The sequence below is a fragment of the Lepidochelys kempii genome, chromosome 17 (genome assembly GCF_965140285.1).
Source record: "Lepidochelys kempii isolate rLepKem1 chromosome 17, rLepKem1.hap1, whole genome shotgun sequence".
In the NCBI taxonomy this organism is placed as follows: domain Eukaryota; kingdom Metazoa; phylum Chordata; order Testudines; family Cheloniidae; genus Lepidochelys; species Lepidochelys kempii.
In genome coordinates this window covers 4,129,850-4,151,958 of record NC_136396.1, presented here as the reverse complement: position 1 = coordinate 4,151,958, position 22,109 = coordinate 4,129,850, and the positions used below count along the sequence as shown (strand labels likewise).

Genomic DNA, 22,109 nt, shown 5'->3' with positions numbered 1-22,109 from the left:
GAATAGTCTGTTTTTACTCAGTCTCCAAGAAACAAGGCAGAAGGGGTGTTTGTGGACAGGTAACTGAACTCTAGAGGAATCGTATGGCAGACATTACTGGGGTGCCATTAGTCCCCAGTGTTATAATTATGGCATCAGGTGACAGGTTTTATTGAGCGACTGAACGTGAGAGAAGCCCTCTCCCCCACCAGACTTTGTTCTAGCATCTTCTCCCCTTGGACCAATTAGCAAGACTGTCATCTTCCATGCCCATAAATTACAGGCATGCACAGGGTTTGGAGAACAAACCTGTCTGTGTTGTTCTCTTTCCCACTCCCAGACGCTGCTCGAGATGGCTTGGCAAAGGAGTGGATGGCTCAGGAGTGTGAGAGCAGGGTACAGAGCCTTCTCCCACTGGCTCTCATCACACCATTAGCTTGGAGGGAGGTGGAGTTCTAAGCATCGTCTCTGCCAATGTTTTAGTGTACATCGCCTACACCTTCCGTAGACAGAGACCATTTGGCCTCTTCTGGGAGGAAAGAGAAAAACAAGGAGAAAAGGAGCTCAAGTGCTGAGTTGGGAGGAAGGGAGCCACAACTAATAGCAGTTGGAAGCCAAAGGAACAAAGCACAACTGCAGTGAGCTGTCTCTCAGACTTAGGAGAGCCCTAATAAGCAAAGCATCCTGGGAAAGGCTCTTAGCAAAGGGTTAAACCAAAACCGCAGTCCAGCAGTGGGCAGGGAGTCAATATGCAGAGAAAGGGCAGGGATCTGCCTGAAAGATAGACCACATCTAGCACCGTGATGTATATACAGATCCCTCTGAGGCATCAGTTTCTTCCTTTGCGTTAGGCTACATCATAACAGAACAAACATGAATTTGTTTAGTGGGAAACATTCAAGAGACAAGCACCGCCTGGGTGAGACACAAATACGTTCTCACGCTCTGCTTGAAATTACTCCAACTATCCCCTCCGTGCAGTGATCCTCCAAGAAGAAAAGGATTCTGTTCCCAAGGGACTGGGAGACTGGGGCTGGGCCAAGGCCAGCTGCATTGTATAGGGTTTTTACAGCTTTTCCACTGTATTCCTAATATTCTTTTGAAAAGGGAAGTTTGCCTCCTTTCAAGTCCTCTTGCTGGAGGCAACACTTTAGTTGCAGCTGCCTAAACACAGAGCGGAATAGCTTCTAATGGAACTTTTCCCTTTGCTGGTGTGAAGTGTGTGGCAGTTGGATGTCAGTTCTGTACGCATCACGTTTCTCCCCATAGCTCCAATTGCTTACCAGGCCTGGACTTGAACTCTGGCCCTTGCAAATACTAGGCTAGTTCACTGGCATTTTCTCACTCTGCGTCATTGCCAGGCTGGTACGAGAGAAGAGCAGGGGCCTTTTCAGAGTGAAAAAGGAGAGTAACCAGTTTCTTTCTGTGGATTTTTACTCTAACCTGTTGCCTCAGAGTGAAACAAATAAAATAAAGGATGCCTCCTTCTAACTGGGGGTTGGGTTTGGCTAGTGAATTCACTACAGGAGGTTCAGTTTTGCTACAAACATTCACTGGTTATTTCGGTGTATAAACTTTTTGGTCCCATCCAAATTCTATAACCACCTCCCCATTCCCATAGTTTATTCTGCTCATAGGAGATGCATTTCATTGTAGTTCCATGCTACTATATGCACTGGCTTCTGTCTATAGCTTTCTTCTTGTAGTGTTTAAAAAACGAGGTTTGAGATGATCCGTCAGAGGATATATGTTGGTAGCTGGCACTGTATGGATACAATTAACTCTGCTGGGATAGCTTAAAAACTACACTTGACTTGTGTCCAGTAACAGCGCAGGCTAAGTTGGAGTCACTCGACTGCCAGCTACTGCCTCCCTGGTATCACATGATGTGAAGTGGTAATTTCTTGGGTCCATCAAGCATGTTCTTCCAGATACCTGTGGTTCCAAAACTTATCCAGAAGGGGCCAAATATTTCCTTTCAGAGGCAGGACCTCACCCCAGAGTTCCCTGCTGCCTTTCTAAGCAGCAGATAGGATTCACTCGGCATTGGGGCTACAGCCTAAGATCACCCAACTTCAAGAGAGTTCTTATATATTGTTAACAAAACTCACTAGAAATGACATGGCATAGGTGTTGGAATGACACTCACTCCAGAATATAAACAGAGGTCTGATGACTGTATACTGTCTCTTTAAACAAAAGCTCACTCTTGTAATGATTGTTGTGTTTGTGATATTTAGATGGCAAGGGTTGGTAAAGCTGTCAATACTTAGTAAATAAATAGTATAAGAAAGTTCTTACCCTGGTACAGGGTTATTCCTGGGTCATCAACTTATGTTAGCCCTCCTTAGGCCTGGTATAGCGAAGCTGAAAGCTTACAGGCCTCAGCCTTGCATTGCAGCCTTACTTTGCCAATATATTTATATATATTCATCACTCAGAAAGGCTTGTCAATCTTACATTCCTGTCCTACTTAACCCTGTCCCTCACACATTACTTTATTATACTTAGCCACAACAACGCCTCTATTAAATGAAATAATTTGGCCACACATGGATCTTGTTACACCTATGCACCATGATCTGCACTGGCTTCCTACATATTTCTGGATACAATCCAAGCTGTTGATTTCAACCTACAAAACTTTACAGGGATTGGGTCCCAGTTACCCTAGGGATCCTCTCTTCCTGGATGATCTCAATTGTTGTGAAACTGCATCAGCTATAGAAAATGTCCAATTTTGGTTAATCAAACGTGTTCAACTTGAGATCACTGGGCAAATCCAATCTGCATTCACAGCCTTTTCCTGCGGGGGAACCAGGGGAGAGAACATGCTTTGGTTTTGGAGCAGTTTGGCAAGACCCTAGACAGTGATCCTCAATTTGTGTCTTTTATAAGTAGGGCCCTACCAAATTCGCGGCCATGAAAAACGCGTCATGGACGTGAAATCCGGTCTTTATGTGCTTTTACCCTCGACTATACAGATTTCATAGAGGAGACCAGTGTTTCTCAAACAAGGGGTTCTGACCCAAAAGGGAGTTGGCAAGGTTATTTTAGGGGGGTTACGGTATCGCCACTCTTACTACTGTGCTGCTTTCAGCGCTGGGTGGCTAGAGAACAGCGACTGTTGGCCCGGCAGCTTGGTCTGAAGGCTGAGCCCCACCAGCAGCGCAGAGGTAAGGGTGGCAACGCCATACCAGGCCACCCTTACTTCCACGCTGCCGCCTTCAGAGCGGGGCGGCTGCTGACCAAAGGCCCAGCTCTAAAGGCAGCAGCGCAGAGGGAAGGGTGGCAACACCATACCAGGCCACCCTTGCTGCCGCCTTCAGAGTGGGGCGGCTGCTGACCAAGGGCCCAGCTCTGAAGGCAGCAGCGCAGAGGGAAGGGTGGCAACACCATACCAGGCCACCTTTACTTCCGCGCTGCTGCTGGCAGTGGCTCTGCCGTCAGAGCCGGGCTCTCGGCCAGCGGCCGCCACTCGCCAGCCACCCAGCTCTGAAGGCATCGGCAGCAGCAGTAAGGGTAGTACTGCAGCCCCCCTACAACAACCCTGCGACCTCCCACCCCCCAACTCCTTTTTGGGTCAGGACCCCTGCCATTACCCTACCATGAAATTTCAGATTTAAATAGGTGAAATTGACCAAAATGGACTGTGAATTTGGAGGGCCCTATTTATAAGGGTGCATCCACACTGCAAGAACTACATGTTGGCTGCCTGCCTGAGCTAACTTGTATCTAGCTAGCTTGGACAAGAACAGGAGTGAAGGCTGGGGAGCCAAGTATGTACCCACATCTGTGCAGGGCTTGTGCTGAAGCCAATGTTGTCTTCACTCTCCTCGTTACCCATGCAGCTGGATTCAAGCTAGCTTGGGTTGACAAGCCTGTGCCTAGCTTTTGCTGCATAGAGCTACCCTTGGCATCCATGGTGTCTATCATACTGTCTGGGTGCATTAAAAGAGTCACAAAAACCAGGCCAGAGAGGCACAACAAGATGGAAGAGATGTAGTTACAGAAGGTACAAATCCAGGAAGCTGGCCAGCATACACATGGAGATAAAGGAGAGTCTGGAATAGCTTCTGAAATTGCTGTTGAAAAGAAAGAGGCTTTAAAGAGCCTAAATGAATAAAAGCAGCTCAGTTCATTTTATGGTGTCAATAGTTTGGAGGGCAGAGGCTGACCTCATGTTTGTGAGAGCAGCACATAGTCATACAAAGCAACAATCTGTAGGCTGCATTGTAGACATAGCTGGAGCGATGGAAAATGTGAAAGCAAGCAAAAAAAGAGAAGTGACTGGTGCAAAGACTTGAACAAGACTCAGCAGCGTTTGCATTCAATTCGCTTTCAGCTGAAGACGGGAGAGTCTGCTGCCTACAAAAGGCAGTGCCAACATTTAGCTAGACTGGGCTCCTACTGAGTAAGAGATGTTAGTGAAGGGGATACTCAGATAGGCCTCGCTGCTCTAGGGTGTGGAGTAGCTAAGCATATGCCCTGTGCATTTATTAGTTCAAGTAAAGGCTGAGGCATTAGAGAGGATGTAGTTTAGGATAAAAGAAGACTGTTTAAAAACAGCCAAGGAAATTTTGGCCATTTGAGAAGATAGTGTCAAGCAGACTTCAAAGGAAAGGAAATTAAGGATGAAGGAGGGAAAAGGGGAGATTGAGCTACAAAGGAATGAGGTCTCGTGTCAGCCTGGCTGTCCAATGCTCAAAGCAGCAACAGGCTCTGAAAACAGCAGCATCCAACTTTGTACTAGGAGAGGAGAAAAGCTGCCCCCCTCTTCTGTCCTGCTGGGCAAATGGAGTCTTGTCTTTCCTCTTCCTCAATCTCCCCCTCCTCTCTGAAATGCAAATCAAAGAATTGGAAGATACTTTTCAAAATATCAATTGACTTAATAATCAGTGCCTCAGATGTGACCTAACTTAAAATGCAGCACAGGAAGGGAAAAGAGAATCTTTTGAGATCTCACTGATGGGTTGAAAGAATCTGTTTTGATGCAATCTACACAATGAATTTAACCAGAATTCATTGTCTGCACCAGAGGAAAGGAAAGGAATTCAGCTTTCCCACTATTAAAAATAACAAAGTCAGAATGTAAACAGGTTTTCAAGATGCTCAGTGGACATTATGCACTGTGGAGAGGAGAAAAATGTAGGTAGCACTAAACATGATCCTCTTAAGGGAGATAAAATCCACTGCATTCAAATAAGAAATACAGCACTGAAGGGTGAAATGTTTCCCCTTGATTTCTGTTTTTTTAAAGGGCGAGAAAAGCTTCTAGCAGAATCAGATACCTGCTGTTCAATACAGAGAGCTGGAGCTAGGAGAATCTGTGTTGAAAGTTTACATAGGAAGACAGGCCATGTTCAACACTGGTCATCTCCTCCTCCTGAAAACCAGAGAACAAGAATGGCCCTTTCTTCTCCCTCCTGTTTGTGCAGCTGTAGACTGTTGGCAGGAGGAGAGTAGGGAGAGAGAGAGAGCCTGAATTCTGTGGAAGATGACAATGAGTTCTTGGGAAAAGTCGACTATCTCCCAGACCTTTGTATTAGGGCCAGAGGCATGTTCAGATATTCCGGCAGCACACTGTGCTCCTCCCTTTCCTTTTTCTTTTATAATTAGGGTCTAGTTCTGAGCAGTTTTTTTCTTTTTCTGGTAAATGCTGGAAAATCCTGCTAGTACAGCAAAGAAAAAACAGCCCTTTCCCAGCTACTCCACCACACTCAACTGGGGAAGCAGCTTCAGCAGCACAATGGAAAACTAAATTTTGCAACTTTTAGCAGGCAGAAATGTCATTTAGAACCAGCCCGTCTATCAGGTGTATGTAATTACACGTGTTTCTAGCAACTCGAACACTGAGCCTCCTTGCTAAAGGCAATTAAGAGGCATCTCACTGAAAGATTTCCAGCTCTTATCCAAAAATCTGTTCAGCATCTTAGTTTTCAACTCCATGACATTTTTAAAAAAAACAGGGTTAACAGGTTGTTGCTTTAAGGAAAGGTAACTGCTTAAAGCAAATGCTGGAGACCATTCTGTCACCAAAGAGGTTGAGCACAAGCAGCAATGCAAGCTCCATCACGCTGCGCTGCCAACATGCCTCAGCTGATTGCTGCCAGCCGCACCTCTTGGCCTGTGAAGCACATTCAATCTCCAGGGCCTGTTCAGTCCCTGATTTAAACACTAGCCAATATTGCAGTGTGTTTTTTGAATATAAGAGTCCCCAATTATAGTGCAAGATACAAACTAAGGTTGTACCATAGAAACACATCTGGTGTCAGTCTTTATTTTACCTGAATATACATTTATACAGGCCATAATAAAAAGGCTATTATGCAACAGTTCAGTGAGTTATTACCTAGTTTCAAGAATAATGCATGCAGTTACAAAGGAGAGGTAGAAACACTGTATTAAAGACCTAAAAATACAAATATTATATAAATAAACACTTTCAAATTAACTGTTGGAATTTCATACAGATAAATAAGGGTAAAAGTACATTACTTTGTCAAAGAAAAGGAAACACATGGTTATCAGTACACTAAAACAATACTGATGCATGAGAACTGTACAACTTTGTAAAATAGTTCAGACCACGGTATCTAAAAGAGGATTAAAATGATTTTGTCCTGGAGAATGGTTTATTCAAGTATTCAAGCAGTTGAGTAACCCCCCAAAAAAACTTCCAAAAGTAAAATATAGGAACCATTCCAGAGAAGATGATCTGCCTAAATACTTCGTGAATTACTGTTCTGATGATCTGAAGGGATGCTTGAAATGATAAGTGCCTATGAGGCTATGGGAAGCTTCCCACCTCTCCCTAAAAATGCACACACAAATACCCTGATTTTTCACGCACTGTATGTAGAAATCCCACATCACTAAATCAGCATCCCAATTCCCAACCTATTTCTAGTCTCACACGGCTCCTAACAGAGCCTCTCAGTTTACAGTATTTGTTTTAATACTGCCCAAGGAAGAGGATTCAGAGAGCTGTTGTTATACTCACAGAGACTGCAGGCAATAATGCACATACTGCACGCACAACAAAAGATGCAACCAAACCTATTTTGAAAGCAAACAACCAGCAACTCAAAACATTTCCATTACTGAGAAAGTCTGTAGCAGTAGTTACTCAAGTATTAGATAAATAGGTATAAAATGGAAAGGTTCACATGAATACAAGTTTTTACAGTTTGTCTGAAAGTCTTCTAGAAGCTACATTGGAAATTCTGAAAAGGATTTTATATACACTGAAATAAAACTTTTTCAGCTGAGTCCATTGTGCCTTTTCTCATTTTTTTTAAATTAATAGTTCTTCAAAAATGAATGTACAGTTGCTTTAGTAAATTAGTGCAATACAAACTGTTTTGGAAGAAGAGCATCAAGTTGTATCCACATCAGCTGATAAAATTGTTTGAGGATTTTGAAGAGGTGGAGCAAAATTTCTTCCATTGACCTCTTCCTCTCCTTCTTTAAAAGGGACTTACTTCCCATCCTTCCTCTATTCACTGATGAGCTGTATTTACACGATGTAAGCTTGGATCCAAACAAGCTTAGCCAAAAAAGCTTCAAACTGCAGGTTTATACATTTGGAATTTCATACCTTCATTCAACAGTCTGATACTGGCAATTAAAAAACAGTCTTCTACAAACCTTTGAGTGGAATCTCCCTACAGAAACACAGCTTTGCATACTTTGTGAAGAAGGATCCATTCTGAATAGTCCTTAGTAAGGAAAATAAAATTGATCGTTGTAGTTGAAAGTACATGTACAAAGTTCAGTTAGAAAGTGAAGAGTGATTTCTTTTAAATTCTGCTGCTAGGAGGAAAAAGGGACGAGTGACTGTATCAGTAAGGCAGATTTTCGATAAATGTACTTTTGGATTTTTTCCTCTTTGAATTTCACTGCTGTTTCTTTGGTAGTCACCACAGAACTTTAAAAACTGTCTTCCACAGAGCAGTGGGACAATGACAACAATTAAGCTGTAGCAAAAAAAAAAAAGGTACAATGTCACTGAGTGGTCCCTTCTGTTCACACCGCCTGGTCCTTGGGATACTGCTAGTGTTCATACACAGCCACTGTGCTATAGCAAAGTGCAGAGAGCCGTCGCTCAATACTAGATTTATCTGAAAAAAACCACAAATTATAAAGTTACAGTCAAGTTCTGAACACATCAAGCGTAAATTAATTTCAATGCAGAAAGAATAAAATCATTGCATCAAAACAGACATGGCTCTTCAGGTTATGTAGCAGCATCAGCTAAGGACGAGCATTTGAAAACCATCCAAACTGGCTACTCCTCTCATGCTTGCTGCTTTTAAAGGCTATGCCTAATCATGAAATTACAGATTTATATATATTTAAAATATATACAAATGTAAGTGCTCATCTTACACTATAGGTGCCTCCCCCCCCCATGAGTTAAATATACAAGGCAGATAATAAATATCAGACAAAGGAAGTTCATCTGCATTCAGAGGATTTTATTAAGAAAGTTAAACACAAAGCTCAGCACAATGATTTTTACCCACTGTTTGTGTTTAGTCTTGTTTCAGGAGTCCAGCGTTTATCCTTCGGATTTACTTTTTAAATTGAATTTATTACAAATCTACTTTTGCCCTTCATTTTCCCAGTTTTCCACTTTTGGAACATAGATTTGTTCCTCTGAGTTCTTATGTTTTAAAAACTCTTGTCTCAGTCACCAGTAATAGCTTCCGCTACAAGTGCAATACTGTGAATGGCTTTGTGCCTTGAGATGCATGGATCAGGATTTGCCTTGTGAAGAGGCTTTGCATGGATTGGCAAACAATACTGGAGGTAAAATCCTAGCTCTACCGAAGTCAATGGCAAAGCTCCCATTGACTTCAACTGGGCCAGGATTTCACCCAAAATGTTAGATCCTTTTATTCTGTTCTTCACAGCCAAATGTTGCTATTTTTATAGTAAAGAAACACTTTATGCATTTTGAAGAGAAGTACAGGATCAATTTTTTTACTCTCCAGAATTTTCAGTTACTACCAAGGTACACAAAGTACACTCTCCAAAATAACTTACATTTGTGAACATTTTCTATATCTGCAGGGTCCTGCAGTATCTTAGTCAGTCCTTCCAGCAGCATGGCTGCTTTGTGGTATCGAAATGTAATATCTTCTGTCTGCTGAAACATCTCGTCTAGTGCTGCTGACTGAACCTGGAAGCATTCATTAACATAAGCTATATGAATTGTTCTAAGCAAATACAATTATAAAAAGTTGTCTCGGAGAACTGACTGATAAATGAGCATCACTCTGTGGATACTAATTAACAGTGCTTCTGTACCTTAAATATACTGGTCTGGTTTTATAATTTTTAATATAATCTTATGGAGAAGTTACAGGAAAGTAAGTTTGTGTGGCATTAGGTGAAAAGAGTCCTGCATGTATAGATGTGAAATGCTTTATGTTCCTTTACTATTAAGCATGGTACAATATATACGTACATTTCAAATTGTAACTACTCACATATACACACCTGTTATCAAGCTTATTTTATTTGTGAGGGAGACAAGCTAATTTGTGTGTGGCTACTGAATCATGAAGGTTAAGTACAGTGGATACTTGCCAAGATCTTACATCTAACACCACTATTTATCCAATTCCGTTTCACCAGAACTTCCCCTTATCTGAAAGGTAAGTCAGTCTCCTAATGCGATACACTTGCTGCACCTTGTTCCTGGGATTATCCAAATATCTGTGTACTCAAAACTTGTCAGATACACAGATACCTTTTCCCCATATTTCTTGATTAACATTTTTATTTTGCATAGACCTGCTGACATGCTTCTCCAACCTAGGAGTCCCCCCACTCTAAACAACTCCCGAAACTAAAACCAGTTGATTGGGAAGCTGTGTGTGTCTTCTGTTTCTGTGCTGCAGTAAGCTTTATTGTGTGATACTCCAGCACACAGAACCCCATCATGGACTGTATAGCTTAGCAGTGCATTTTGTAGCATCTATATACAAAAGCTGCTGATGTGGGGGAAAACCTCAGAGCAACCGTATCAGCGAGGAACTTCAGAAATGATCTGGGGGAAGATTACATCAGCCCAGGCATGAACAGGATTAAGGCCACACATGCAGTGCTGTCTGGTTACATTAGAGACACGTGAGAGGAGGTTGTGCCCATCACCAAGTGTTACTACTTTTACTGATCTCAATACCTTAAACACAGATGAAAGGAATGATTTACCATTTCCACAGCACAGTTGTAGATGAGTTTCTCTGCAGTTACACTGTTGATTTCATCTACAAATCTTTGCTTGTCAGAGAAGAAATGATTCAACTTTTCTGTCAGCTTCTTACACATGGTGATGCAGAATTTATATCGTTCATTCAGAGTTTTGACAACTGGAGAAAGTCAGTGTTAAGAAGAGGTTAAAACATTTAAATTCAACTTTACAGGGTAGCTTTCTAATCAAGTAAGTCTGTTTATCTTTGTAGTTTTATTTTACCATCTACTGTGTCATTTTTGCTGTCGGGAGAGCATGTCAAATAATTTTCACTTCATATTAATAATCAACCATTCCCTAACCACTATCACCATCTTTTTGTCATAGTAATTAAGCAATTCTGTGTCTGCAGTTCTCTCTCTCCAGAAGTACAATAAGCACGGTCAGTTCTGGAAAGCGCTAAGACACCTCTTTGCGCAGCTGATTTAGTCAAGGTTTCCTGACTGACTAGTACAGCTGCAGGCAGAAAAGGCATATGGTGTCTGGCCACAGTGAGATCCTGAATGTTTCAACTTCATTCTTTTCACTGATGGGCCAAAGAAATGTCAATAAGTCACAAGCAAAGGAAATCAGTGTCCCAAAACAATGGCTGCATATACCTTGTTTAACAGCAGTGGATGGGTTCAGGTTTCCCGATTTGATCTGTGCTTTGGCCAGATGCAGAGAAGATGCTAGTAGCTGTGCTGCTTTCATATACAACACGAGCTGCTCTACTTGTCTGGAAAAAAATAATTTTAGCATGTCTGATGTTTAAAGATTTTCTTCTTTTTCAAATGAAGATATTCAACCCACAGCCAGACGCTCCCCACACTATGTGCTGACAAGAAATAACTGTCGGGAGTGAGGAAACAGGTGTACAAAAATGACAAAGCACCCCGGGCGCTCTGTGCAGCACTGGTTGTGAGAGAACCCATCTCTCTGGCCAGGAGAGAGTGCACATCTAAACTTTGTTTTCATGCACAAAATAGAAGAAACCCAATTTGTTGTTTGTAGGTTAATTACATGAGGCCAATGTCCTTCCAGAAAGCCCCTGCTTGCACTTTTCTCGAGTGTCCTCACACACTCTCCCCACCCCAGGGGTTACTTTCATAATTCCAACATTTGGGACCATCACACACACCATTTCTTTTTTGCAGGAAGGGAGAAACAACTGAAATTTCCACTCCCATCACCAGCATTTTCACCTTATTTCTCCTCACTTCTAAAGGTTTCACATCAGGACCGAGCTGATTCTCTGACAGAGGCTTAGATGTGACTCCCTTTGGAGCTCAGTATCGCCGCTCCTGGTCAGCCAGAGATAGTTACTGATGGAGTCATGCAGAGAGCTCCCCTTTCCCCATAACTGAGGATGTGAAGACTGGAGCTCAGATTCCCAGGCATGACGAAGTGTAACACTGCTCTAGGCAGCAGCCACCAGCCTCGCCCTCCTCTCATCTGACAGTTCAGAGAAAAAGAAACAAGCCCCCACCCCTCATCACTTTCCCTTTTCCAGGATTCCTAGTTATTCACCTGCCGGCCCATTTCAGTCTTTCCTCTGCTACGCTGTTTCTGGGCCTTTTTGCTTTTCAGTTGTTAAAAAAATGTTCATACTACCACCAAACATTCCCTAAAGCAGAAAGGTCACTTCTGACAAAGTCAGAACGAGGACGGTCATGCGCAGACATACGAATTGATCTGAAATTCACTAATTCTAGAACAACTACTTAGCCAAATACCTACCCCCATTCTTTGCTTAGTTGGCTTATCTGATCAACCACCACGCTCTCCTGAATCTGATACAATGACACTGCAGAGGTGCACAGTTCTGGGTTTCCTCCCCGTATTGCTGTCAGGTCCAGTACACATTCTATAAAAGTCAGCATCGTGTTCAGATGACGCAGTGTATCCGTATGTTCTCTCTGCCAGAAGGAAAGGAGAAGACAATTTAATCACAATAGGCCATGTGGCAAATACATGGCAGCTATCTGGAGAATAGTCAGCATCTCAGCAACACTGTGCAACACACACACTATTAATACCAAGAGCAGGAACTCAAGAACTCAGGCAGATCCTCAGCCTTATTTCCATCATTTCTAAGTACTCGTTTATTGGCATTAAACATGACAAAACATTAATTTTTCTGTACCTCCATTAATGTTTCCTCAGGCAGTTCAGGAGCTTCAAAAGTGATAAAACCCTCTAAGCTGGGAGGTGAAGTACCGTAAGACATGTACTTCAGACTTGGAGCTGCCTCTGCTCCAGGAGGAGATGACCCCATATAAATACCGGGAGGGGAGCCCATATATACACGGCCACTAGTAGAGCAGAGAGACCCTCCAGAACTGTTTGATCCAACTATAGGAAAAATAAAACACACTCAGTCCAAACAGCTTGGTCCAGGATAAAGCAGAAGTCACCTAAATTCACCAGGGGGAGTTTTTCGTTATGCTTTATACCGTCTGTCCAGTACCTAAGTGGCATTCCTTATTGGACAGTGAAGATTTATAAAATGGGCACTGTGAGAAGAAAAGGTGATTGGCTGACAAGGATTCTGACTGTAGGTACCCAGTCAAATTCAACAGACTGGATCAAGTTCACAAAAAAGCCCTTATGCAGATATGCTGGCCATCCACACTTCAAATGGAGGAAGGCATTTAGCCTGTTGGCGTCTATATTTCAAAGCACACACTAAGGTGTGCTGGAATCCAGTATGCTTCCAAACCCTGTGCATTATTATTATTGTTAAAAATCTACTTTTTTGTATCTTGGAACAAACAACCGTGTATGCCATCTGAAACAACGTTAGATCCCATCACAGACATGGCGTAGACTGTCACAAATGTATACTACAGAATGTTGAACTAACAGCTTCATCCCTCTTTTATGGAGAGAAAAGTCAGAGGACAGACTGACATTCCTCTCTAGTCCTGATTATGGTTTAACACTTGCTACAGCATTGTCCTGAGGCCCTACTGTGCTATGCACCTTACAAACACACACAAAGAATCAGGTCCCCATTCCAAAGAGCTTACAAATTTAGACATTACATTTGCCAAAGATGCATTGTTTTAGGGGTGTCTTACCTGAAGTTGTTCTAGTTCTGAGGACCATATGGGTGCAAGTAGGAGGGGTAGCACTATTTGGAGGGGAACCCACAGTAAACATTACTGCCCTAGAACTTGCTCCAGTTCCTATGGAAGGAAGTGCCATTGCAATTCCACAGGCCCCTGCTGGAGCTGGAATAAAAGGTTTACATGGTATGTTAGTCCTTATAATATACACCACTCTCTGAAACAGAGCCAGACTTTGGACTAGACTGGGGAAAAACGAGGGCATCTTTGAAGTCTGACAGCAAATAATACCACATGCCGAAAGTAGTGCTGGGCCCACTTAGCTGAACACAATCAGAACTAAGATGCACCCTTAGCTTTTCACATCTCCTTCCAAGTTCCACTTGAAACTAAATTTGCTCTTAGCTCTAAACTCTTCTCCTCGGGGAAGAGAACTGGAGATGACTTTTGAAAACCCAGAGACAGTGCTTAGACCCTATGGAAATAGATGCTATTGAAAATAAGACAAAAAGGCAGCGCAGGAGGCTGAAAAAAATAAATAAATCAGGCCTCCCTGGATAGCCCCCTGGTTTAAAAAAAAACAAACTTTGGGAATTCTAGCCATAAGGTTGATATAGCATCCTCTGTTGGCTGGCTTATGGAAGGCACAACCACTAGCCGTAGAGGATAAGACAAGCCAGCACGTTGGAAACTAATCTCCATGGGAAAAACAAGCTGGAATAAGAAGATGGAGTTGCAACAGAGGTAGTGAAAAAAACCCCAAATGAGCATACACAGTTCTGATATTTTTATCATCAGGGCAGTTCTGGGATGCTCTTATTTACAGACAGTGCCCAACTATATATGGTGCTTTATAGAGATATTCAACATACACATGCAGAAATCTTCTGAAGAGTTAATGTTTGTGTCAAAGTATTATCAGAACCATCATTAGTGTTCGTGACACAGCAACCACTCTAACCAGTGAGAATGTCCATAAAATCTCCTAAAACTGATGGAACGATAATTTGGTTGTAGGCTTTAAACTAAAATAATACCCGAATTAATCTGTTCTTTACCTGTATCCATTGGTCGCTCAGTATTGAGGCTGTCTGTGCTGCCCTGATATAACTGGCCACCAAGGATAGTCTTCGCTTGTTGATCTGACAACTTCCCAGTACTGACAGATCTACACAGAAAAGCAAATGAAAATGGAAAAAATTCTCAATGTAGTTTCCTCTGCACCTCACAACTGAGGGGGGCTTTCTGGGAGATGTTACACGTCTGATTTCAAGAATTCTCTGTAGTATCAACACTGAACTTCCTGAAATAATACAATTGTGCAAATACCCCACAGGTTAAGAGGGTATTTCAAGTTTAGCCACATTAAGTTTATCAGAATTCTGAAGTAAAAACTGGAAAGAGGCTAATGGTGGGGACTAGAACTCCAAATTTAGATGATCAAAACAAATAAAAGGGAACTTAACAGCAATACGGTGAAGCAGTCTAGGAAGTCAACACTTTTTTTTTTTTTACACTGCAGGTGAGGTTTCTGTGGTACACACTAACCTCCAATGTCTCCATAACAAGAAATATCTCAAAACAAACCACAGGCTATAAATTGCATGCAACAGCACTCTGGTTTATAGAGCTGCCATGCTGTTCTGAGACAAATTATGCCTACACAATGTCTGCAGTTTGTAAACAGATATGATTTCTACCTGCCAAATGGAGCCTTGCTGTGCTGTTCTACTGCCTGTTTTTCACTTCCTTGTGTCGAGTGGAAGTGTGTGAAGTCCCTTGGGTCAGTCATGTCTTTAGACTGCAATGGGACATCCGCCGAACCCTGACGACTAACCAAGGCCAGCAAGTTTGAGGATGCTTGAGTCTTCGGTATCTTGAAAGGAGCAGTTGCCTAAACAAGCATTGAATCTGGTTAGCATACAAGCGAGTACTCTCAGTTACTGAGATAGCTGTAGGTAAATACTATATCGTAACAATGTTTTTCAGACAGAATTAAGTTTAAGTTTAACAAACCTTAGTGGGAGAGCCAATAATTGTTGGTAATGGAGTTTTAAACAGCCAGTCTGAGCTCCTAGGTGATGATCCCATATGTTTTGTAGGTGATGTTCCCAGGCTGACTGGCCTACTTGGCTGTGGAGAGTAGCTATACCCATACCCTGCATATGATGGGCATACAGGGTCTGAATGTTGCTTTCGAAGCTTCTGTTTGTTCTGGTAGATATCTGTTAGAGTTGGAGCACTCTGCAGCCTGGCTCCCATCAAGAGGGACTGCGGTGATTGAGACTGTGGTATTGGAGAACCTGTGGAGAGGCACCAAAAGGAAGTGTGATTCTGCTAGCAGTGATTTCAAAACAGCCCTACAAAAAATGAAATATTGAGCTCTGAAGTTAATCTGAAAGGACAGAGTTTTATATTGTTGTGAGATATGTTTGTTCATCAGCTGGCAGGAGGATTGGATTCAGAATGCCAACCGCCCAAACTAAAGGCTAGACATACATCGAGGAGTGATACACAACATGGTCAATAGCCCAAAGGGACAGGATTTCAAGGTGATAGCTGTACAAGCTGCTTCAGTACCTCTGGAGAGTTCAGCCATAATAAATGAAATGGTCAGCTCCAGCAGGTACTAAGTTTAATGAAAGCGTCTCCAATCATAAAAGGCAACTCATCTCATGGCTTCTGCAAAGAATGTAGATACTAGCGATGAAGTGAGCTGTGGCTCACAAAAGCTTATGCTCAAATAAATGTGTTAGTCTCTAAGGCGCCACAAGTCCTCCTTTTCTTTTAACAGGACAGGGTAATGCAAAGGGCTATTACCTGGATCATTTGTTTTCTACCCTCCACCAACGGGAATACTGCTTAAAACCCTCCATACCCCAAACAAGTCCACTCCTTGGCATGAACGTCAGGTTTTTCTTGAGCAAACCCAGACCAAGGAACTTTAGGACCCATTTGGTTAAATAATGAGCTTTGAGTAAGGAGTATTCTCTCAAAGTTGCATCCAAAAAAGGGTGCCCTTCCTAAAGGGGTATTTTCTGTCTGTGCAGCTGAAGTTCCAGATGGATTGTTAAAATGTGATGCTGTAAATTCTAAGTGTTCCTAATGGGAATGCAAGTAGTTTGTTAATATCAAGCTTCAAACTCAAAATGACCAGTTATCAATGCCATCAATTATATAGATTGAAATTTGATGGCATCCTCTTATCTTTCAGATGAGGTATTGCACCAAGTGAGGATTGTACATAATACTGAAATCTCATGGTCACAGCCTTGCAGATAACATGTACCTCTTCACAATCTTAAACAACTCTGACAGTGAAGTGCTAACAGTTTCACTTATCTTTAAGTCAAGTTGCAGAACTTTGAAAATATAGCACAGTGGTTAATTTCTTCGCTTGTTTTTCATGCTATACTGTATAGTAGCATGGCAATGTATCTGTTTCTTAAGAGGCAGCCAAATCAACAGGTTTTTTGAACTCTGGTTCTGTTTCATAAACTGGTGCTTCCAAAGGGCTATTACAGGAAGTGAACCCACCCTTCTGACTTTTTCCTATTCTGATAATCTTTTGATCATAAGTTACAAAAAAGTGATTTAAAGTGGCTTAACTCTCAATTAAAGCAGCCATAAACTGGTGCTTCCAAAACCACTCATCTTAAACCTTCTTCCAAGTTCACGCAATGAAGTGCCTGTAACTATTTAGCCAAGTCTTTTAATTACCTTATGAGGCCTACATTTACTATAGTTAAAGTGACTGCTCTACCTCACACCTTGATTTGATTCCATTCCATTAAGCAATGACTGTTTTGGAAATGTTTCAGAGTAACAGCTGTGTTAGTCTGTATTCACAAAAAGAAAAGGAGTACTTGTGGCACCTTAGAGACTAACCAATTTATTTGAGCATAAGCTTTCGTGAGCTACAGCTCACTTCATCGGATGCATACTGTGGAAACTGCAGAAGACATTATATATACACAGAGACCATGAAACAATACCTCCTCCCACCCCACTCTCCTGCTGGTAATAGCTTATCTAAAGTGATCACTCTCCTTACAATGTGTATGATAATCAAGCTGGGCAGCACAAGATCAAATCCGCACAGACACACCCCTGGAACCCTGACCTGGGATATTCTATCTACTACCTAAGATCCATAAACCTGGAAATCCTGGGCGCCCCATCATCTCAGGCATTGGCACCCAAACAGCAGGATTGTCTGGCTATGTAGACTCCCTCCTCAGGCCCTACGCTACCAGCACTCCCAGCTACCTTCGAGACACCACTGACTTCCTGAGGAAACTACAATCCATCGGTGATCTTCCTGATAATACCATCCTGGCCACTATGGATGTAGAAGCCCTCTACACCAACATTCCACACAAAGATGGACTACAAGCCGTCAAGAACACTATCCCCGATAACATCACGGCTAACCTGGTGGCTGAACTTTGTGACTTTGTCCTTACCCATAACTATTTTACATTTGGGGACAATGTATACCTTCAGATCAGCGGCACTGCTATGGGTACCCACATGGCCCCACAGTATACCAACATTTTTATGGCTGATTTAGAACAACGCTTCCTCAGCTCTCGTCCCCTAACACCCCTACTCTACTTGCGCTATATTGATGACATCTTCATCATCTGGACCCATGGAAAAGAAGCCCTTGAGGAATTCCACCATGATTTCAACAATTTCCATCCTACCATCAACCTCAGCCTGGTCCAGTCCACAAAAGAGATCCACTTCCTGGACACTACAGTGCTAATAAACAATGGTCACATAACCACCACCCTATACCAGAAACCTACTGACCGCTATTCCTACCTACATGCCTCCAGCTTTCACCCTGACCACACCACACGATCCATCGTCTACAGCCAAGCTCTGCGATACAACCGCATTTGCTCCAACCCCTCAGACAGAGACAAACACCTACAAGATCTCTATCAAGCATTCTTACAACTACAATACCCACCTGCGGAAGTGAAGAAACAGATTGATAGAGCCAGAAGAGTTCCCAGAAGTCACCTACTACAGGACAGGCCCAACAAAGAAAATAACAGAACGCCACTAGCCGTCACCTTCAGCCCCCAACTAAAACCCCTCCAACGCATTATTAAGGATCTACAACCTATCCTGAAGGATGACCCAACACTCTCACAAATCTTGGGAGACAGGCCAGTCCTTGCCTACAGACAGCCCCCCAACCTGAAGCAAATACTCACCAACAACCACATACCACACAACAGAACCACTAACCCAGGAACCTATCCTTGCAACAAAGCCCGTTGCCAACTGTGCCCACATATCTATTCAGGGGACACCATCACAGGGCCTAATAACATCAGCCACACTATCAGAGGCTCGTTCACCTGCACATCCACCAGTGTGATATATGCCATCATGTGCCAGCAATGCCCCTCTGCCATGTACATTGGTCAAACTGGACAGTCTCTACATAAAAGAATAAATGGACACAAATCAGACGTCAAGAATTATAACATTCATAAACCAGTCAGAGAACACTTCAATCTCTCTGGTCACGCAATTACAGACATGAAAGTCGCTATCTTAAAACAAAAAAACTTCAAATCCAGACTCCAGCGAGAAACTGCTGAATTGGAATTCATTTGCAAATTGGATACTATTAATTTAGGCTTAAATAGAGACTGGAAGTGGCTAAGTCATTATGCAAGGTAGCCTATTTCCCCTTGGTTTTCCTACCCCCTCCCCCAAAAAACGTTCTGGTTAAACTTGGATTTATGCTGGAAATGGCCCACCTTGATTATCATACACATTGTAAGGAGAGTGGTCAGTTTGGATGAGCTATTGCCAGCAGGAGAGTGAGTTTGTGGGGGGGGGGGGGAAGAGGGGGGGAAGGGTGAGAAAACCTGGATTTGTGCTGGAAATGGCCCACCTTGATTATCATACACATTGTAAGGAGAGTGATCACTTTAGATAAGCTATTACCAGCAGGAGAGTGGGGTGGGAGGAGGTATTGTTTCATGGTCTCTGTGTATATAATGTCTTCTGTAGTTTCCACAGTATGCATCCGATGAAGTGAGCTGTAGCTCACGAAAGCTTATGCTCAAATAAATTGGTCAGTCTCTAAGGTGCCACAAGTATTCCTTTTCTTTTTGTTTTGGAAATAACGTGCTTGCCCACAATTCCAGAGTGCTCATGTCCGATTCTTCCTCTGAATTCTCAGTCAGCAGTTTTGATTGCCTGAAATCCCTTCACTCTTCTGCTGGAGAGTTTAGAAACTTCAAAAAAATCAGCCAGTGGCTCTTTGAGACTTGGATTTCTGAATTTAAAGTTTTTAGATTCTTTTGTAAATTGCTCTCTCTCCTTTGTTGACCGAAACTACTAGTTAATTACACAAGCTCTACATACATGCTTACATTTCAATTCCTTGGAAATGGTGATGGTATTTCACTTTATCTCTGGGCAGCCATGATTTCCATGGCTTCTGAATTTGAATACCCATTTAAATGGGTAAGACAGATAATTACCATTAAAAATACCAGAATCTTTTAATATTAAGAAATGGTACAAGTTAAACATGAAAAGGACTTAAGCAGATCATTAATAATAGGTAAAAGAATTTAAATACTCAAGAGGCTATAAAAAGAGAAGAACTGAGTTGTAGCAGGGTACTTGTTTAAGTGAATTTGTTGCTGGCACTAAATGAACAGTCCTATAAACCCCTATTTAAGTCAAGAACAGATACATGTACAACTTGAAAGTGGCTTAATCATATTCTGGAGGGATCATCTTTTGAACCAAGAGAATATTTCAGTCTGCAGACCTAGTCACATTCCTTGATCTCTGTGGAGACTGCTAATATGAATACTAATGTGCTAGTTATTTTTGTGACATGGAAGCACCGTGGACACGGAACTCATTTCACACAGGCCAGACAGTTGTCAGATATTAAAAAATGTTTGGCTACTAGCTACATTTGTCTTAGAAGTGAAAGAGTTCATTACCGGCGGCAGTTTTGGGAAACAAGTTTCAAGTAAACAAAAAAAATTCAACAGCATATTTTAACATTTAAACATCTTACCTATAGCATAACAGATTTAGATTAAATCTCAGGAAAAACTTCCTATCTTGCTCCTTCACTGGAAGTTTTCAAGAAGAGGCCGGATAGCCATCTTTCTTGGATGGTTTAGACAATAAATCCTGCATCTTGGCAGGGGGTTAGACTAGATCAGGGGTTCTCAACCTTTTTCTTTCCGAGGCCCCCCCAACATGCTATAAAAACTCCACGGCCCACCTGTGCCACAACAACTGGTTTTCTGCATACAAAAGCCAGGGCAATTGCTTGGGGCCACAAGGGCCCACACAAAGCTACGTTGCTTAGTCTTCAGCTTCAGCCTCAGGTGGCGGGGTTCCGGGCCCCAGGCTTCAGCCTATGTGGTCAGGCTTTGGCTCTCTGCCCTGGGCCCCAGCAAGTCTAGCACTGGCCCTGCTTGGTGGACCCTCTGAAACCTGCTCACGGTCCCTGAGGGGGCCCTGGACCCCTGGTTGAGAACCGCTGGACTAGATGACCCTTGTGGTCCCTTCTAACTCTATGGTTCTAATTCAATGTAAGATACCTAACATTTTAGATAGTTCAGACATAAGTGCCCCGTGAGCAGGAGAGATATGGACCAACACTGGTGGCAAAGTCATTATTTAAACCTCAGTTAGAAATGGTGTAGTTTGTTCTTCTGAGCAATTCTTCTGTATCCCTTGAGGCTAGTGGAAGGACCCATCTTAAATAGTATCAAATAAAGCATCATGAAGTCCTATTTCCTCCTTCCTCAGTTTGCTGCCTGCATGCCCTAATGATTTATGATGAATTAAGTTTATTGAATGCCTATAGCAAAACTAATGTCAGATACTGATGGGTTCCCTGAGGGAATGAGGATGGGAATGTTGAACACAGACAGTGATATTTCTTGCTGCCATTTCTCATGACATGCTGATCACAACCACATTTCGAGAAGTACTTTACTGTTACTGATTATATTCTAAGTTCATTTCCATCCTTGGTAAATAACATGCAGAGGACCAGAATAAAGAGCTGTCCTTTAATATTGTGAACTACAGAGACTAGTCAATTCCTTATGGTCTTGTGGACGGACCACAGGGATGGAGATTGTAGTATTTAGAAAAGGTACCTAGGTCACCAAACTTACCATGTAACCTTCGGTAAGCCACTTGGGGGTAATGGAGGCACAGAAAGGCTATCTGTAAAGTGGGACTAAAATCCAACTTCATCCAGTGCTTTCAGGTCTATAGTGAAATGGAACTTGGCCTAATGCCACTCACCTGAGGCATTTCTACTCCTTGATTCATGCCCTTGAGGTTGACCACAGCAACAGTGCCCAAGCTGCTCAGGTATGGTTCCAACTAAGCAAATTAAAAGCAAGAATAAAAGTTTACATTTCTACCTTACTGATGAAGGAAGAACAACAGTATGAGAACAATAGATTGCAGGCTTCTTTTAAACAATCACTTAACATGAGCCACTTTTGCAAATGAAATCTAAATAGACAAGATTTGAATTTACCAGATACTCTCATGTCAAAGTTATTCCTGATATACCTCCCCTCATTATCTACTGATTTGTGAGCTTACCTAATGGCGAAGGAGAATACGGTCTTGAAGACCCTGTGGACAGCCTGCGTCCAACACCGTGCGCAGTGTCTGCTGGTACTGGTGAACAGGAGCCTATCTTCAGAAAGCCCATAGGGCTGGTATTAGACCGTCTCACCACTGCAGATCTAAAAAGATCAAACCCAAAACAAACTCATGACATT

At 42.4% G+C, this 22,109-nt stretch overlaps 1 protein-coding gene across 6 annotated transcripts in view; it reads right to left on the bottom strand.

Annotated features, from left to right (window-relative positions):
* Window positions 1-6,225: 6,225 nt before the first annotated feature.
* ULK2 (unc-51 like autophagy activating kinase 2) overlaps window positions 6,226-22,109 on the bottom strand; it is a 59,414-nt gene continuing 43,530 nt past the window's right edge. For 5 of the 6 annotated variants that reach the window (XM_073315962.1, XM_073315964.1, XM_078849291.1 and 2 more), the window contains 12 exons: window positions 21,928-22,073; window positions 21,619-21,699; window positions 15,310-15,596; window positions 14,994-15,187; window positions 14,352-14,461; window positions 13,306-13,458; window positions 12,369-12,577; window positions 11,963-12,141; window positions 10,843-10,961; window positions 10,204-10,361; window positions 9,031-9,166; window positions 6,226-8,102 (listed from right to left, as the gene is read on the bottom strand). In XM_073315962.1, coding sequence (XP_073172063.1) covers window positions 8,035-8,102; window positions 9,031-9,166; window positions 10,204-10,361; window positions 10,843-10,961; window positions 11,963-12,141; window positions 12,369-12,577; window positions 13,306-13,458; window positions 14,352-14,461; window positions 14,994-15,187; window positions 15,310-15,596; window positions 21,619-21,699; window positions 21,928-22,073 — 1,840 coding nt within the window. In that variant the 3' untranslated portion in view covers window positions 6,226-8,034. Of the gene's footprint in view, window positions 8,103-9,030; window positions 9,167-10,203; window positions 10,362-10,842; window positions 10,962-11,962; window positions 12,142-12,368; window positions 12,578-13,305; window positions 13,459-14,351; window positions 14,462-14,993; window positions 15,188-15,309; window positions 15,597-21,618; window positions 21,700-21,927; window positions 22,074-22,109 lie in introns of those variants that run through there. The other variant, XM_073315967.1, reaches the window with a different exon arrangement.